This window comes from Balaenoptera musculus, chromosome 2, assembly GCF_009873245.2.
Source record: "Balaenoptera musculus isolate JJ_BM4_2016_0621 chromosome 2, mBalMus1.pri.v3, whole genome shotgun sequence".
Lineage (NCBI taxonomy): Eukaryota > Metazoa > Chordata > Mammalia > Artiodactyla > Balaenopteridae > Balaenoptera > Balaenoptera musculus.
In genome coordinates, this window is record NC_045786.1 from 66,135,012 (window position 1) to 66,155,252 (window position 20,241).

The following is a 20,241-nucleotide window of genomic DNA, read 5'->3' on the forward strand; positions in this document are numbered from 1 at the left end:
CTAAATCGAAATTTGAATGCAAACATGTGCGGAGGATGTGCTCCAGTACCACCCTTTAATACCCTTCTGGTAATCTTAACTATTGTAATTAGGTAAAAGAAAGAAATATGAGGTATGAATACTGGAAATGAGAAGGCAAAATCATCATTACCTGTAAATGATGATTAGTGTATCTGGGACATCCAAATGAAGCCACTGAAAAAAATTTTTTTAAAAAAAAGGGAAATCCATTAAAATGCCTATATCAAAACATTAACATTTAGAAGTATATACAGTGGAAGAAAGGCTCCTATCTACAATATAAACAAACTAACTAATGATTAAAAAAAGGAAGATATTTGCAAGACCTTCATTAAAAATAAACTTTCTGGTTAGAGAAAAAAAACAAATGAAGAAACATCAGCCCCACTTATATTAATACTTAACATTTAGCAGGCACTTCACTGTTTTAAGCACTACATTAAGTGTTTTAATTCTCTCACTTGCTCATCACAACTTAGATAATATTATTGTCCCAATGTACAGAAACTGAGACTTGGATCGAGGTCACAGAGCTAGTAAGTGATGGAAAGAACCCAGACAGTATTCCTCAGGGTTCCACCAGACTGCCAGGCCAACAGAATAGAAGAGAGAACCCAGAAACAGATCCAATTACTTTATGGGAATTTAGTTTATGATTCATATCAGTGGAAAATAATTAAGAGAGTTCTTGGCCAGCTGGATCCTTAATCAAAATAAATTCCAGGTAGATAAAAGATTTAAACCAAAGATGGCGAGAAGGAAAGGATGTGGAGGAGAAGGAAGAGAAAAAAAAAGAGAGGGGTGGTGGGAATGGGGAGAGAGAAGTGGGAGGGAAAAGCCATAAAAGCACTAGAAGAGAACATGGGTAAAAAAGATGTATCAACTTGGAATGGAGACAACTTTACAAGCAAGACACAAAATTCAGTAGATATAAAAACTACTAAAAGTCAAAAAACAAACTACAAACTGTGACACATGACAGAAAATTTCCTTAAATTTCCAAGGAATTTCTAACACGTAGCAAGAAAAAGACCACAACCCAAAAGCAAACAAAAGAAACAAAAAAGGTCAGTAAATATATGTCAACCTCATTCATAATAAAGGAACACAAATCAGAACCATGAAATAATATTTTCCATTTCCATCATCTTGGCAAAAACTAAATGATTAGATAATATTTGATGTCAATAAGGATGTAGGGAGATGGAAGGCAACTGGATCACCTCTGTCAAGATTTTAAACACTCAGTCACTAAACCAGAAGTTCCAGAGCTAGAAATGAATTTGTTCTATGAATACAGTATATAAGGATGTTCACTGAAGCAGTATTTGGAATATCAATAAACTGAAAACCTAAAAATCCAACAGTAAGGCCTGGTTAAATAAATTTTAAGTCCATCCATAGGATTAAATGCTATAAAATTGTTTTTTAAAAAATCTATACATACCAAAATGAAAAAATGTCCAAGATATATTGAATGAAAACAAGATGCAGAATAGCAAAGGAAAGTTAAAAGTCCATTGGCATCAAAGAAAAAAAACAAAAAGGAGAAAATACACATATATACACATAAAATTCTGGGAAGCTACTCAAAAAACTAGTGAGTACCCTCTGAAGAGTCCAAATGGCAGGCAGAGAGAGATGAAAAAGTAAAGTTTTTTTTTTTACTATTTGAATTTTTCATAACTATCTGAATTTTTTTCCCCATGCACATGTATGTAACTTTCACAACTTTTTAAAAATGAATTCAACAAAAGATCATCTCAACACTGAACAATAAAGACACACACTTCAAGGCAGTTTTTTTTTTTTCAAACATTTACTGAACACAAACACCATTTTTTCCTATTACACAGCAATATTGTTAGTTTCAAATTAGCTGGGCTATTAGGACTGTCAGTTACCACGAAATTAAAAATGATTCTACATGTCAAACTCAAATAGAAAATGTCATGCAATATATAAATCACTAACAGGCCTCTGGTGCAGTCAGCAAGTTCACTATGTTTATTAATGTCATGTAAATGGTTTGACAAAAGTGCACAATAGAATGACATCACTGGTTTGTTATAAATCACAGTGAATTACTAGAATACAACAATGTAATTCCTCTACGTGGAAGATTGCAGGATGGGGTGAATATTATAAAGGATAGGATCTTTCAACACGTTAAGCCAGTCAGAGTTTACTCCCCAGCTATAGACTTGATTGGTTAGCAAAGCGGAGGTTTTTTTCCCTCATCTTTTCTCCTCTACCAATTACTAAGCAACAACAACAAAAAAAGGCCATGCACAAATTTTACAACACCTGATAAAAAAAGTTACAAAACCTTGTGCATTGCTTGGATGAAGCTTACATCTTTGCTCCTTCATTTTTCTGATTAGGCCACTCACCACATGACTCGCCCCTAAATGAAAAGCTGTTAACAATTTAGCACTTCTCACCCCTGCACACGCATCAAGATAACCCATAACCATCAAGTCAGTGTCCCTTTCCTATATGTTAACACAAATGAACACACCACAAACCTAGGACTAGAGACCACATTTACTTTACAGTTTTAAAAATTAATATATCACCACTATCCATGTAGTATTTATTTCAGATCCCATATTTGGAGAAGGTACTGTACAACCCAGCCCATCTGAAGATTTGGGCAAGTCTGCCAGGAACGTATGAGAAAGCTCGGCAATGTGCCATACACATTAGGAGCTCTCTACTTTCCACAGAAGGTATCCAGAGCAGGGCTGTGCATTTTCAGAGTCGGAGTCAACACACAGCTTAAAATCTTATGGACTAATAACTTTTCATAGAGCAAAAGGCAGAGGTTTGTTTTCTTTAACCCATTTTAATGTTATAGGATAGTCAGTGAGGAGAATGGAATAGTCGTCTGTACACTGATATATCTGGCTAGCCTGAAAAGGAACATTTAAGGTTTTTACAGAAAACCTACCATAAAAGCAAGTCCTTTATACTTTTATCCATCTACTCTCTAGTTCCATCACTGGCTGCTTCTAAAACCAGCAAACTAATCCAAGGTCCAGCAACTCATTCCTCACCCTGCCCCAGTCCCCCAGAAAGAAATGCTTCTGCTTGAATAATCTAAAGTGGCCTTATTCCTCAAGTAGCTGCCTCAACTGAGATGGAGACTAGTGACAGGGTACTGTTCCCTTGGGATTCTGATTTTCAAAACCACTTGCCAAATGCAGAGCTGACACTCACGGAGCTGCTGCCCCCACATCACATTTTACTTCAAACAGTCCTATCATGCCTAAGTTTCTCATGATTACAGTTATTAATCAATGATCAGCGTAATGCAATAAAACCCTTCCCAGAAACAAGCAAGACCAAAGTTTGCTTTTTGGTTGGTTTGTTTGAAGTGCCCACAGCAAAGAACCTTAAGGTAGCTGGACTGTGGCCTACTAGAGAGCAATCCAGGGTAGACTGAAAACAATGTTGTGTCAGAGTTCTTATGTCAAAAATTTCCTTTCTGATCAGTTGAAGGATGGATTTGCTGCCCATTCCTTGACTTAAATAGTTACCTAAACTCAAGAGTTCAATTTTACCAACTCTTAAGTGCAAAACCCACCCAAGGTTTCACATGGTTTGCCCAGGCATTCATCCACTTGGGCCTCTAGTTAACTAAATGTATATGACAATTACTGAGCAAGACCAAGAAGTTTTGATTGAATTTGTAATGTTATCAAGGAAGACGTACAATCTAAAGCATAATTCTACGAATAATAAACACAAAATGACAAAAGTGGCTAAAAAATGGCAACAGCCCAGAGTTCTCAGAGAGCTGAGATACAGAACTATCACCTTTCTTACTTATTTATTTTCTTAAAAAAACAGAACGAAACTTAAGTTTGGGAAGGGTTTGGCTAAACAGATTTTAAAATAATTCTACCAAAAAAAAAAAAAAAAAAACCAGGCATGTAATCCCTTGTTTCAAGAATGGTTTTATACAGGTGTTTCACAATACGTATTTGGATTCGTTTTACAAGACAGAATTAGATCCTTAGCAATACAGTGCACAATGTACTGCTATACTATAGTTTAAAAAAAAAAAATCTCGGTTACCATTAGCAAAGTTTAGTCCATTCCTCTGTCTTCAAATTCTTTCTCCAGCTTGTCAGCATTTCAGTCAGCAGTTTTACTCTCTCCAGCATTCTAGTCCTCCCTTCTCAAAAACACTGAGTGTCATTAAATTTTGATGTCTGAATATGTACAGGTAATCATTATCCTCATTTCATAAGTAAGTAATATCTAAAATAGTTCTCGTCCTGGGTAGCTAATGGGATGAAATGGTTTTTAAAACATGCAACATTATCTGATATTTTAAGTTTTGATGTTTAAAAATCATATGCATTAATAATGGAACCAAGTAAATACCAAGTATCATAGCTATTCCTCAGACTGTCAAATAAGCAGGCCTTGAAGTCTGAAAAATACAGGGTCTGATCTGAGCTGTGAAAAAGGCGTGATTCACTCACCTGGAGGATGAGCATTTTCTCTTTCAGGCCATGAGAGTTGCCAAGAGCAAGGTATAGTAGTTCCCTGATTCACACCAGGAAGATCAAGGCCAGTAATTTTCAGATTAGGGCTCATTCAAATACCTCCCTTTAGACCATCCTAAAAAACCTTCCTTGTAAAAATCTCAGGTTAGGAAAACAGAAATATATTACTATGACAGAATTTACCATCAAAACATTCCTAACTGAAGCAAGAAGACATGTGAGGTATAACTACAGCACAGTAAAATTATCTTGTGTTCTTGGGGGAAGAAGTTTTTAAAGTACCCCCATCCATTCCCTCCTATCCTCCAGAGTGTTTCATTTCATGGGGTATCTATTTTATTTAAGGCCCTAGGTGCTGATTTTGGCTTAGTCATTATGTTTTATACTGATCCGGCTGCAACCTTTTTCTTACACTTCACAAAGCAATATCCATACATAAAATGTTAACTGAAACCTTACCAGTGGTTTTTGTTGTTTTTTTCAGTTTATATCTGATGTTGCTGCATCATTATAATGCTTTTCATTACAGAAAAAAAGCTGCAGGTCTTCACTTACAGTACCATGCACTATGATAGCTAAGGCATTCATTTGGCACTAGAGAGAAAAATACAGATATAGCTAATTTTATTTTCTTTATCATTTTTAACATTGAAAGAAATAGGTGTGTACCCTTTACTTGAATTTCTGTGATGCTTAACAGATAATCACAGAATATTCTTTTAATTTGACAGTTTACAATGTTGCCATTAAAACAAAACAAACAAACAAACAAAACCCATAAAGACCTCTGTACAGCCTGTCGGAATAAGCGACATTTTGTGGTTCCAAAATTTGCTGCCCTCAGGCAGAAATATCTTTCCAAATGGCATTGAGAATTATTTTTATTATCAAAAACACTGAATTTCCTATACCACACTAGTGATTTTTCTACTTGTCACAGACTGAATAAAGTGAAAAAATTAAAAATATCCCAGTTCCTTTTCATCTGTCATAAAAACCTTCTTAGGGAGGCACAAATAATGCCCTCTGGAAAAGTAGTTTCCAATTTTAAAAGATACCGCACAAGAGGAAAGGGAGAAGGGGACAAAAGAAGAACATATAACTATATTGTGACAATTTGTTTCCTAAGAGAGACACAGCATTCATAATTTTTACATGTCTGTGAGCTGAGTCAAATGCAGACTGCTGCAATTTAGATTAATTACATTAAAACAGAGACTTCCACACATTTTAGAATCCAAGCCCAAAGGCAAACAGTCCATCAATATTCTCTGAAAAGTTGCTTTAAGATTACTACTGTGTATGTACCACCCAGCATAATTCAACAATTTCAGTGGATTTAACTTCATAAATTTGTAACTATTATTAAGTTAGCACATTTTTCAGATTAATCTGCAGTTATATTTTTAAAAATCCTCCTGATGTTATAATGCGTTGATCTCTTCACATAAATAATGGAAGAGTGAAAACTACCTATAGCAGTTTGGCATGTGCAGAACATCTAGATATTCCATCACTTTTAATGTTCCTTTTCGTTGTTTTTCTTCATGAGATCCTCAGAACTGCTGCAGAGAATAACATGCTGACACAGGCTTAACAGAAATACTTTTCTAGGCAGTTTTTTTTAAACATTATCAACTTCAAATCATAAGGGCCCTTGTTATATAAACAAAATATTTTATATTCATTCCTTAAAAAAAAGAAAAATAGTTAAGTGACCAATATCCAAACACCTTAGATTATAGTTACACCTGAACAATGTGGTTTTGTTTAAAGTGTATTTGAAATCAGTAACCATATGAGGCAAGAAGACCAAATACAAAACTAAGGAAGGATGAGTAGGGAGGAAGGGTAGTGAAAAGAAAAGCAGATTTTATGAACACATAATTCTATTGTCTGTGATTAAAGTCCTTTACTTTTTAGCACCACATTAAATGATTTTACATATATCCAGTCACTTAATGAAATCCAACAAACTCTTCAAGAGTTCTGGGGATCTGGTCTTGGTAGTTAATGTCATTAGCCCGAACTGCCCGGGCGGCCAGGCACTTGAGACTCATCTTCATTTGAGTTTTAAGTAGTATTTCTGATACCCCAGTTGTACTTTTGTCTAGCGGAGTCTTATTCTGTTTATTTGTCATGTCGGTGTGAGCGCCAGCTTCAACTAGGCTAATGATGATAGAGTGCAAGGTCAAAAAATCACTGATGGGCCTGTTGTACTGAACGATAATGTGAAGGGCACTGTTCCCTTCATTGTCCACAGCATTCACCTCGGCGCCACAGTCCAGCAGGAGCTTTGTGACAAGCGCGTTTGGAAAGCTGCAGACATCATTGGTGTGGAAATCATCAACCGGGGTATTTGAGTTGACAGCTAGATGCAGCAAGGTGAAACCTTCACGAGTTCTGGGATCAAGGTGAATCAGGTTGTAGATCTGCTTGTTAATTTTGCACTGATCTTCTTCACTGCACTGTGTTTTGGTGGAAATGCACACTAAATACAGAAAAGTATAGAGATTACATTCATAATTGTCCATAGCACTGTGGACGTCAGCATCTGGAATATTTTTTACTCTGTTCATACTTTGTTCTATTTCCAAAACACTGCATCTCAAAACACATTCTATGTCTGGGGCCTTCACAGTTTCATTCAAATGTATCATCTGTGAAAAAACTTGGGCAAATCGAAGAAGATCCTTATGGGTATTCCTGTTACCTTTCTGTCTGAGGTGCAGGGCATGAAGCCACAACTTGATACACTGTTCGAATTCCATGTTATCTGCATAAACAGCTCCCCTGTAAATGATGGGATGGGAAACATCAATGTTGTCGGCACCTAAAATCCGTTCCCGAACTATAAGGCCTTCCATATGAAGAGCATCTCTGTCTTGCCGAATGGATTCCAGTTCCTGAGGATTTCTACATTCAGTTCTATTCCCATAGGCATGGATTGGTGGGAGAACCTCTTTCTCAAGAATGTTATCGCCATCTTGAAACCTCTCCAACATAGCTAAATATAAATAGTGGTATGTCTTCATGATGTCATAGTTCTCACGGTCATTTGCAAAGGAGGCACCCAAGAGCTCCAAAGCTTCAATCCGACTTCTTCGGTCACAATCAGCATGAGAGAGCAACAGTTCGACAACATCAGCTTTACAGCTTTCAGCAGCTACTTTTAATGGCGTCATCCCATGGCCGTTCACTACTATAGCAGCACGCCATTTTATCAGCTCCTTCACAATATCTATGTGCCCAGCCTCAGCTGCAAAGTGCAATGCTGTGGCTCCACAATGTGCTTTAGCATTTGGATCAGCACGTTGTTCTAAAAGGTATCTCACCACATCAGTGTGTCCTTTATATGCTGCAATCATTAGGCAGGTGTTGTCATACTTGTTGGCAATGCTGATGTTGGCATTATTTTCAACCAAGTATTTCACAATGTCCAATCTGCCATCAAAGCATGCTGCCCGTAGGGGGGTTGAGTTAGTTACTGTGGTATGGTTCACGTTGGCTCCATGACTGACTAGAAGCTTAACAACTTCAAAATGTCCTGCCCCTGCTGCACACCAAAGAGCGGTGGCACCATCAATGACATACCTATTCATGAAAAGAACGAACAGTTAGAAAATGGAGGTTACCTGCCCTAACGTAAATTTAAAGGATGTATTCATTTACACTGACCCAAAACCTCAATCTGCAGAGCGTTAGTAAAACATTAGTTTGGCTGAAAATAAAATCAGGTAATTTAAGTAAAGCACTTTGCATAGTGCTTGTACCTAGTATGAGCTCAATAAATGTTAGCGACTGTTGTTATTACCAAAGCATAAAAACCTAAAAAAAGAAAAAAAAATGAATCACTGACTTGCTACTAGCAAAAGTAAATAAATTTCAGAAAACAAAGAGGAAATGTATGGAGTTTTGTAACTTCTTGACCGCCAAGCTGATTCACTGGCTCTCAGGAGCACAGCATGTTCCTCCCTCCCAGCACCCCCTAGGTACCACAGTTTCATTCAGTGCATCAGTGAGAAAGCCACCCCAATCTCTGCATTAACATTGTGTTAGAAACTGCTTTAGGAAGAAAAGTATTTAAGCAGATAATTTTTCCCTAAGATTATCTAAGCTAATAAGTATTATACTCTACTACAGCAATGAGAAAGAAACAATTACTGCCCCAACATGAATGGTACAACCTTGTAACACAGGTCAAATTCTATCTCCCTTGAAGTGAAAAAGAGTAAAATCCGCCTGGTATAATATAAATATCATAGTTTAACCGCAATTATCAACACCATCTATCACTTCTGAAAATAAAAGACGCACTTTATAAACATGCAAGCAATTACTTCTTCAGTTTCAAATAATGACGCAAAATGTTTATAAGCAAAAGCATTCCCAGTAACAGCTACCTATGGGGTTACCTATGGGGGAGGGTGTAGGATTGACTCAGATGAGGCTTAAAGCTACTAGAAATGTCCTATATTTTGATCTGGGTAGTAGCTACATGGGTGGACATTTAGGGGAAAAAACTCATCAAACTGTACATGACAGATTTGTACATTTTACTGTATGAAAGACGTACCTCAAAATAAATTTGAAGACTTCTGAAGTTTCTTTTTAAAATTTCATTTTTTTAATGTCATTTAATTGTTAACTGATTTTTTAAACTAAAGAATGAATCAGGAAAATAAGACATTACATCAGTTGAAATGTTTTAGTGGTTGCCAACTGTACCTTTTGCAAACAATTCAGTTTAATTAAAACTCACTTATTACATTTTTATTGTCATGATTATAAACACAAAGTTCAAAAAAAGTTTTCTTTCACTGTCAAAAAAATACAATTTACAACAGCATCAGAAAATACCAATATCTGATAGTAAATCTAATAAAAAATGTACAAGACTTCTACATTGAAAATTACAAAACATTCCTGAGATAAAGACCTAAAGAAATGGAGAGATAGTCCATGTTTATTGTTTAGGAGATTCAATAATGTTAAGATGCCAGTTCTCCCCCAAAATAATCTACAGGTTCAATGCAATCCAAATCAAAATCCCAGCAGGGATGTGTGTGTGCGCACATGCACAAATGTGTGCATGCATCCACATATGTGTAGATATTGACAAGCCAATTCTAAAATGTATATAGAAATGCAAAGGGGGGCTTCCCTGGTGGCGCAGTGGTTAAGAATCCGCCCGCCAATGCAGGGGACACGGGTTCGAGCCCTGGTCCGGGAAGATCCCACATGCCGCGGAGCAACTAAGGCCGTGCACCACAACTACTGAGCCTGCGCTCTACAGCCTGCGAGCCACAACTGCTGAGCCTACACGCCACAACTACTGAACTGAAGCCTGTGTGCCTAGAGCCTGTGCTCCGCAACAAGAGAAGCCACTGCAATAAGAAGCCCGCATGCCGCAACCAAGAGTAGCCCCTGCTCGCCGCAACTAGAGAAAGCCCACACGCAGCAACGAAGACCCAACACAGCCAAACATAAATTAATTTTTTTAAAAAATGCAAAGGACCTAGAACAACCAAGATAACCTTGAAAGAAAAATAAAGTTGGAGGACAAAATATAGTAATTAGGATAGTGTGTCAGTGGCACAAGGATAGATAAATATATCGATAGAAAACAACAACAACCCAAAAAGAAAAAAAAAAAAAAAACCCTCCAGAAATAGATTCACACATACAGGATCAGAGATTAATGACAAAAGCTCCAATGAAATTCAGGTAGAAAGTATGTTCTTTTTAATAAATAGTGAATAAGCAGCTACTAGATGTCTGTTTGGAAAAAAATTAACCTTGACTGTACGCACAAAAATTTGAGAAGTGGTGTAGACCTATAATATGCAAAGCAAAACAATAAATGCTTCTAAAAAAAATAGACTATCTTCATGACCTTGGAGTTGATGATGATTTCTTAAACATAATTCAAAAAAAGCACTAACCATAAAAGAAAAAAATTGATTAGACTTCAGTAAAATTAAAAACTTCTTTTCATCAACAGACACTGTGAAGAAAGTGAACAGGCAATCCACTCACTGGCAGAAGACATTTGCAATCGATTTATATGACAAATCACTAAAAAGGCAAACAAGTCAATTTAAAAAATGGGTGAAAAGATTGAACAAGTACACTTCAAAAGTATATATTCAGATAACCACTAAACATATGAAAAGATGTTCAAGATAATTACTCTCACCAGGGAAATGCAAATTAAAACCAGGAGTTACCAATACACACTCACCAAAATAGCTGAAATAAATAATACTGACATGACAATACTAAGTATCTGCCAGGATGTGAAACAACTCAAACTCTCATTGCTGATGGAAATTGCTAGTGGGAATGTACAATAATTTGGTTCAACCACTTTGGTGGTTGGCTGACAATAACTATTAAAGTTAAACATACACCAACCTGTGACCCAGCAGTTCCACCCCTTGGTGTATACTGAAGAGAAATGAACGCAAATGTCCACCAGAAGGCATACACAAAAATGTTCATAGCGGCTTTATTCATAGTAGTCAAACGCTAGAAACAATCAAAATATCTGTCAACAGGATAAACTGCCATATATTCATATAATGGAATACTACAAAGCATTTAAAAAATAAAAAAACTACTGATACATGCAACTCCATGGATGAATCTCACAGATATTGTGTTAAGCAAAAAGAAGTCAGACAGAAAAGAGTACACTGTATGACTCCATTTATAGGAAGTTCAAGTATAGACAGAACTAATCTATGGTGATAGAAGTCACAATAATCGTAACTTCTGGGAGGGGAAAGGAGGGGAATTGACTGAGAAAGGGCACAAGGGAAACTTTTAGAGTGACATCAATGTTCTGCATATTGATCTAGAAGGTGATTATATGGATGTAAAAAAATTAAAATTTTATAACATTGTACGCTTAAGATTTATGCACCTTACTTGATGTTATATCTTAACTAAAAATAGATATAATTAAAAAACAAAAACAAAAAAGAGGCACTACATTACTACTATAATTTAACTTCTAAATCAATTTAAAGAAAAAGTTTAAACACAAATAGCTAATAAATAATTTCCATGTGCCAAGCACTGTATTAAGTGCTTAATATACAGTATATCTTATTTAATTCTCATAATAACCTTCTCCCAATAATCCTATAAGGTAGATAATATTATTACACCCATTTTAAAGACATATAACTAAAAGGCTTACATGAGATTAAAAGTACAAAAGTACTTTGGAAACTATATAATGCATCAAATGTAAGGAAACATAATACATGTCATTGTTCAAACATGTTTCAATTTAAAAAGCTTTTTTTTTAAAACTTAATATAATCTATCCAAAAAATCAATACATAGTTAACATATAGTTATATTTACATAGTTACAAAGTTTCCTTGCACGCCTTAAAAATATTAAATTGTTATATGCCAGGAACATGAACATAAACTAAGTAAAAACTCAAGGAATGTTACATTAAAATAGGCATTCACATACATTATCTTTAACTCTTGCAATAACCATACAAGATAAATAGGACCCCCATTTTAAAGATGGAAAAAAAAGAGACAAAAGTTAATAAAATTTTTTTCTGGCCTCAAATTTCCCAGAACTAATGACATGAGTAAAAATTAAATTACAAGTATATACTTCACTTGGTTTTTATAATCGTTTAATACTTTTCCTGGTGTAATCTAATAATTTCCATTTTCCCTATGGTGATGTGACAGGAGCCTAAAAAAAGTTTCAATTATCTATTTTTATTGAGACAATTAAAATTTTTTAAATAGTTTATGACAAAACATATTCACTGTAGAATGTGTTACAGAATGACTAATCCTTCAGAAACATTAGCCTTAGTGATTTTTAAATTTCTACATCTAAATAAAAACATTAAACATATTAAAGGGAATTATAATCCTAACATCTATGACATTTTTTGTCCATAAAATACAGCTAAAATTATAGCCATATACTGCCTCAAAACAAAATGCCAAACACATTTATAACAAAATGAACAGAAAATAAATAAAAATATAATCAAATTAATGCAATATTTACTTAATGCCTATGGGAGAAGCACTATAAAACAATGATCTTTCTAGATTGAGTCTAAAATTGCAATGCAAACTATCTATTATGTATTTCATATTAAAAATCAAGAAACTTGGGACTTCCCTTGTACCGCAGTGGGTAAGAATCCGCCCGCCAACGCAGGGGGCACCAGTTCGATCCCTGGTCCGGAGAAGATCCCACATGCCGCAGAGCAACTAAGCCCGTGCGCCACAACTACTGAGCCTGCGCTCTAGAGCCTGCAAGCCACAACTACGGAGCCCATGTGCTGCAACTACTGAAGCCTGCGCACCTAGAGCTCATGCTCTGCAACAAGAAGCCACCGCAATGAGAAGCACACACACCACAACGAAGAGTAGCCCGGGCTCACCGCAACTAGAGAAAGCCCGCGCACAGCAACAAAGACTCAATGCAGCCAAAAAAAAAAAAAAAAAAAAATCAAGAAACTTTAATCTGGGCTTCCCTGGTGGCGCAGTGGTTGAGAGTCTGCCTGCCAATGCAGGGGACACGGGTTCGAGCCCTGGTCTGGGAAGATCCCACATGCCGCAGAGCAGCTGGGCCCGTAAGCCACAGTTACTGAGCCTGCACGTCTGGAGCCTGTGCTCCGCAACAAGTGAGGCTGCGGTGGTGAGAGGCCCGTGCACCGCGATGAAGAGTGGCCCCCACTTGCCACAACTAGAGAAAGCCCTCACACAGAAACGAGGACCCAACACAGCCATAAATAAATAAATAAAAAAAATTAAAAAAAAAAAAAAAAAGAAACTTTAATCTGATATTCACCTTTTAAACAAAATGTATGCATCAGATGATGGAAACATTTCACAATAAAAGATAACATTTCTGATCACAAAACTAAACTCATGTATTTCCTGGTTCAATCTGAAATAAAAATGTCTGGTTCAAGCATTTGAAATAGAAATAAAAATTCATTAAATGTAAATGATCAGCACTTTATTTTAACCAAAGTCCTTAAAATCACTTATTAGATCATATGTAGTTCCTTGAAATATACAGTGGAAATGACTTTCTAAATGAAGCCAAATGACGCTGTGCCCCTTACGCCTTTCCTCTACCTGGACATTTATTAGAAGTATTAGTACTAGCACTGACTTTAAAAGAGCACTCAACAAAAAGCCTCAGAATTCCCAGAGGTCCTGTTCTCCTTTCCATCCATGTCAGCAAACTTCTTCTAGGACAAGAGTTTCCCACAAACTCTGGCACACAGCAGTCAGGCCCTCAGAACTCAAACAAGCACAGTACTCCAAGGTCACATGACACCTCCCCTTTGTTCTGTTCCATTTCTATAACATTCTTAACAGCTTCCCATACTCCAACTAAAGGTTCTTCTTTCATTCCCATTCATGTAATTTTTCTTTTTTTTTTTACATTTATTTATTTATTATTATTTTTGGCTGCGTTGGGTCTTCGCTGCTGCGCGCAGGCTTCCTCTAGTTGTGGTCAGCGGGGGCTACTCTTGTTGCGGTGCGTGGGCTTCTCATTGCGGTGGCTTCTCTTGTTGCGGAGCACGGGCTTTAGGTGCGCGGGCTTCAGTAGTTGTGGCTCGAGGGCTCTAGAGCGCAGGCTCAGTAGTTGTGGCGCACGGTCTTAGTTGCTGCGCGGCATGTGGGATCTTTCCGGATCAGGGATTGAACCTGTGTCCCCTACATTGGCAGGCGGGTTCTTAACCACTGCGTCACCAGGGAAGTCCCAATTTTTCTTCTTATCCACTCATCTATGTCAATTTTGGTCGTTACACAGTAAGCCATAAATAAAATAATCTCAAATGTTACTCCTAAAAATAAGTACAAGGACTCAAATATCAGCGTCGGGCTTCATCTAGGTGGGTGGCACCGTCCCCCTTTTGAGGCTCTATTATGAATCTACTTTAGTTTTCTAAGGTATTATAGATGTTTTTAGGCAGAGTATAGGCTTTTTAAAATAAGTTATTTTAATGTCTATGTGTGTGTGTGTGTCTCTCTATCCCTCTCTCTCTTTCTCTCTCTCTCACACACACACATGCACGCGCAGAGTACCATATCAAACCCCATAATTACACAGATACTGTTGCTTAGGATGAAGCTAAGAAGTGAGACTTTTTTTTTAATATTAGGCAAATAACAGGATAGGTGGTGAATGATTTGGCAAAAAATTGTGAAGATGGTACATAAATTACTGAAAATTAGGAAACACTAATCTACTTCAGCCCACAAAGACCCTGTTTGTCCCTATCTGGCCATGGGTCTTAAGTACCAATGGAATCTAAAGAAGGGGGGTTGGCTGAGTACTTCTCAAAAGCCAGTCCCTGAGGGGTGAGTGAGCTTCATATTATTAACACCTCACTCAGACGAGCATTTTCACACTGTCTGGAATGAATGTAAAGTGAAATCATGACATTTGCAAGTAACACTCTCTTCATCTATTTCTGAAATGCCTAAATGACTGGAACAAACTGCAAAATAATCTCACAGAGTGGTGTGAGTGGGCAGAAAGGTGGCCATGAATTTCAATTCTTCTCTTTTGTTAATCTGTAAGCTCCTCGAAAGTAGAAACTTTACATTTTCTTCTACATCTTCCACATTAGCTGTGTGGCACAGGGCTAGGCCCATCATAGGCATTTAATAAGTTAAAAAACTAAACACTTTGACAGAGCAGCTAATAAATCCATAACTGTAATAATCCATAAACAAAAAAAGATTGAAGAAGGCTCACACAAAATCTCAAATGACAGAAATCTTTGCAATTCCAGTCTCACCAGTCTGACTCTTGATATTTTACACAAGGATCATCAAAATCTGGCCTCCACCTCACTCTAGTCTCCCACAATCTCTTTCTTAATTTCCCAGGCTTGAACCCCTTCCTGAAACTGCACTGAAACACTTGTCATTGCAAGAGCACCATGCTGCCATCCCTCTTCTTCACTTTCTACTATCCTTTAAGACTGAGCTCAAATATCACCTCGGCTGTGAAGTCGTCCCTGATTCTCCCAGGCAAGGCTGAGCCCTTCCTCTCCCTGTGTTCCCTCAGTAGTCCAAAAGATTTCTATAACCCTAAATGGCATGGCATCGACAATTACTCATTTTCATCAATTTCTCACCTCTGCCATACACCACGCACCACCTCCAGCCCCCGCCCAGGGCACCAGACTGTCTTCCTCTGCAGTGGGAACAGTATGTCATTCATCTCTGCAAACCCAATCCCTACTACAGAGCCTGGCACACAGTAGGTGTTCAAAATATGTTTGCTTATTGAACCCCTTAATTTCACTGGCCAGTGCAAAATACTGGGCAAGGTAAGCCACTACACAGGCTCAATGTGCTACATTCCTAGCTATTTCAGGTTCTCTTAATTGCCACCTCAAAACACCTTTCTCTTTGATGGTTAAGAAAGATAAGCAAAGCCTTTCCAAATGCTTTAGAAAACTAGATTTTCTCGCCACTATTCTCTCCTAATCAAAACAGGCCTCAGCAAGCTCCTTAGCAGCAGTGTAACCAGTAGCTGTTACTGCAGAGATTCATATCTCAATGGATGCTTGTGCCTATACAACTGGAATGGTGCTGGAAGTTCGGGGGTCATCCTACTTCACTCCTCCTCTGCGTATAGGAAAGGCTGTGGGAATGCAGGGAGTTACAGAAAGGACACAGAAGCTAGTAAAAGAAAACGAACAAGAACCAGGTTGCCATATTTGGTTAATATGAAAAAGACCATCTCCTTAACGTCTAGAGAGGTGGTACCAGAGGTTAGCCACCACCCGTGGGCTATCATTTCAGTAAAATGTAATACCTTGAAATATTTTCCTCTCATCTAAAACAGAAGAAAAAGCTCTTATTATTTCAACCTACAAAAAGAATCAACCAAAACTCAACAATGCCCTAGTCATCTTCAAGAGGAATTGTTTTTTCCATCAGGTTTTAACCAAGGAGTTTTCAATCACCAAAACTAAAGATACGTATCTTTATGCTAGGACCACATCTATCTCAAAAGAAGAAAATGCTAGAATAGCTTATGTACTGGCACAAGTCAACAAAAACAAAAACAATTAATGCATCTTCATGCAGTTGTAATCTGTAAAACAGGTTATAACCATCCAGCACAGAAAAGATAACGTCAAACCTGACAATTCTGCATTCAACTCTATCATACCCAAAAATATGTACAATTAAACCTAAAGGGCCAGTTTTAACTCTGACAATATGCATTTTTGAACTCCCCACCTGGAATAACAGTATATCATCAAGCTTCCCCACAACATCACAGAGTAACATGTAATTTAACAATGGCATCATCTCGTCCTACACCAGGTCCGGTGCCATCTTCGCAGCCAACATATCTACCCCCAGCAATGTGTAAGAGTCAGAATCATGTCTTGGGAAGCCTGGCTGCCTGACAACCCCTCAAGAGGCTGCAACTGCTGCTGGTTCTAGGGGCTTATTTTGACATTAAGGTCCCACAACCCACTAAGGGGCTTTATCGGACACTCACGTGAAGGGGTAAAAAATGGGTGGCCAAATAACTCACCAAACAGAGGTCTTCAACGTTAATTGCTGACCTCGTTAATTTCTGATCTCGGTTACAACCCCAGTACTGATAAAGGGAAAGCCTGAAAAGGCGGCTACCTCCTCCATACTGCTTCTTCACAAACTATCTAGTAAAGAATACAGAATACCTATTAGGTATCAAGACAGAGGATGTGGCTATTTACCTATAGAGGGAATAAGGGGTGGGGGCCAATGAGGATGAGCAGCAAAACATGGGATGGAGTATTCGCCCCAGAAGATGAAGTGGGCATTAATGAGGCAAGTCAGGAGGTACAAAATGGGAGAAGTGATACCTCCATGAAGCGAGAGAGAGGGAGGGGAAGACCCATAAAGTGGTGGGTCCGCGCGCGTTAGAGAGGAGGCTGGAGTTGGGATGTACCTACCCGTCGAAGCGGACAGTGCCAGTCTGCTGAGTCTGCACCCGGTAATGTTCTAACAGCAAGCGCACCACCTTGGCGTGCCCATTGCGGGCTGCGATGATGAGGGGTGTGGAGCGCTGCCCTCCCTGCTGGCTGACATAGCCAAGCAGATAGCGGATGTCGCTTTCAGACCGGTTGAGAAGCAAGGCGGCCAGAGTCAGCACCTTGCCCTCGCTGGCCGCCTTGTATACATAGCCAGCCAGGCCCTCCATGGCCGCTGCCAACTCCAACACCCGTTTGGTCGCCACCGCTGCTGCTGCCTTGCGCCCCTGGAGGCCGCGTTCGCCAGCGCTTCAAACCTGGGCCCTCACAGCCCATTCAACAGGGCGCCGCCGCCGCCGCCGCCGCGCCCAGGCAGCAGCGCGGCCAGGGGAGGGCGGAGACGCAGAGGTGGCCGAATGCCGCGGGGGGCAGATCAGCGATCCAGGCCGGGCAGGGAGGAGGGCGGTCAGGGCCGCCCCCAAGGCCCCAGACGCCGGCCCTGGGCCGAGGGGATCTCCATGGTGGCCTGGCCTCAGGCTGGACCCCTCCTTCCTGCGGGCTGCGACAGGCGCGTGCCCGAGCTACGGGTCGCCGGCGAAGTCCCAAGAGGGCCGCGCGCGCCCTGGATGGCGAATGATGGCCGCGCTTCACCCGACCCAGCCCGCCGGGCCTAGGGCCTGAAACTGCTTCTGCCTCCGCCTCCGCTCTGCGTCCTCCCCAGCTGGAGGAAACCTGCAGGCCCTCGCCCACTGGAGCTCAGAAGAGCCAGACGCTGCCGATAGCTTCAGAGGTCCACGCCTGGGGAGGCCCCCAGAGAGAGGCTGAACGCTGCGGCCACAGCAACCCCTGGGCTCTGGACGGGGAGGAAGGCGGGCCTCTGCAGGCAGGGCTGCGACGGGGAGGGTGCGAGCGGGGGACGGTTAAGTGGGGTGTCTCTTCCAAAGCAGACCGGCCGGCGAACCAGGCCCGATGAAGAAAGGTTCTGCTGCGCGACGGCGGCCCATCCCCAATTCGGCTCGGGATGTCCTCATTGCCCTTGATGCCTGGAGCTTCCAACTCGCCCCCACTAGGCCCTGGGGGTCCCTAGCCAGGGAGTGGGACAGAGTGAAGGCGCTGAACCGTTACTGCCGGTGGGTTTTGGGGCCCGCCCCGTTTTACCGTAGACATTGCGTGGCTCTTCTCAGCCCCTGTTTGGGGGCCCGGGGAGGGGGGTGCGCGCACCCGGCGGGGTCCGTTTTGAGAACAGGGCGGCGTCTCTGAGCCCCCGAAATGTGGGAGGACTTTGAGGGTCTGCACGAGGCTCTGAGAAGGAACTGGAAGTCCGGCCTGCCCTCCCTGGAGAGGAGGATTAAGTGTGTGAGAAAGGTCGGGAGAGATGGGGAACTGTGGAAAGGGGCGAGGTACCCTGGGAAGGAAGACGAAGTCTGTGTTCGGACAGACCAGGACTCTAATCCTGAATCTGACGGGACCTTCGGTTTTCTCACAGACCTCACCATATTGTTAGGATTTGAAAAGATCATTCATCCAACGAATATTAGAGATCTACTATGTGCCAGGCTCTGCTTGGCCCTAGGGATTCAGTGATAGGCCAGATAGACACAGTGCCCCTTCAGGGACTGTGTTGTTGCGGGGAAAACAGACAATAAACAAGTAAACAAATGATAGACAAGACTGGCTGAGTTAGTATCATTACCATTTGCTATGAAGCAAATGAAATAGAGTGATGGGGGGTGGGAGGCGGAGCTAATTTAGTTTGGGCGGTCAGACAAGACCTCCATGACAGGTAAAGAGAACAGGTGGTATTCTGGGCAGAGGGAATAGCTAGTACAAAAGCCCTGAGGAGGGAACAGTCTTGGTGAGTTCAGAAACAAAGGTCAGGATGGCTGCAGCAAAGTGGGCCATAGGAAGAGTGATAGGAGATGAAATCAGCAGGGTGTAGGTCATGTTAGGGCCCAGTTACCCATGGTAAAGTGTTTAATTTCTACTCAAGTGTAGTGGGCGCATTTGAAGAGTTTTAAACAGAAAAGTGACAAGATACAATTTATATTTTTTAAAAGATCACTCTAGCTACTATGTAAAGAATAAACTGTAGTAGGCAGGAGTCAAAGCAGGAAGGCCATTTAGGAGGAAAGTTTTGGGACTAGGATGGTAGGAGTGGAGGTGATGAATCTCATGGGGCAGTCACAGAAAATATAAGTTCAATATGGAGGTCACTCCCTCCATACACACACAAAGGACAATATCTACCACAGAGAAAGAACAAATACATTTATTTGGTCCCAAAGGACCAGGCTGGGCTCAATGAGTTCACATAAATTATTTCATTTGAACCCCACCATTCCAATCCTAGTTGGTGAAGGCCTCGTCTTAGTTGCAGAGCTATTGGTGAGGGTTTGGGCCACTTCTCAGATTTTTCTCTTCCACTCTACAGTACAACTTTACCTATTTCCAGATCTCTACACTTTTTCACCCATGTTAAACAAAAACAACATTGGAAATCAGAGCTGAAGGTGGGGTTCTACCAGTAGAGTCTCTGAAATAACTGGTGGAAAAGAAGGGGAAGCTGGTTGTTCTCATTCTGGGGCTTCAGGGTTGGAAAAAATTCCAGTTCTTGACAGACTGAGCCAGGCTTTTTGGACTCTGGGCACTTGGCAGTGACACATTCGGATGTGGGACCTGGGGGCTCCCTTCCAA

At 40.1% G+C, this 20,241-nt stretch overlaps 1 protein-coding gene across 1 annotated transcript; it reads right to left on the reverse strand.

The window, feature by feature from the left end:
* Nucleotides 1-3,963: 3,963 nt before the first annotated feature.
* Nucleotides 3,964-18,426, reverse strand: FEM1B (fem-1 homolog B). The gene is made up of 2 exons (XM_036842089.1): nt 17,530-18,426; nt 3,964-8,135 (listed from the first exon to the last, which is right to left on the reverse strand). The coding sequence occupies exons 1-2, from the start codon at nt 17,775-17,777 to the stop codon at nt 6,500-6,502; spliced, it is 1,884 nt and encodes a 627-aa protein (XP_036697984.1). The 5' UTR covers nt 17,778-18,426; the 3' UTR covers nt 3,964-6,499.
* Nucleotides 18,427-20,241: the final 1,815 nt, after the last annotated feature.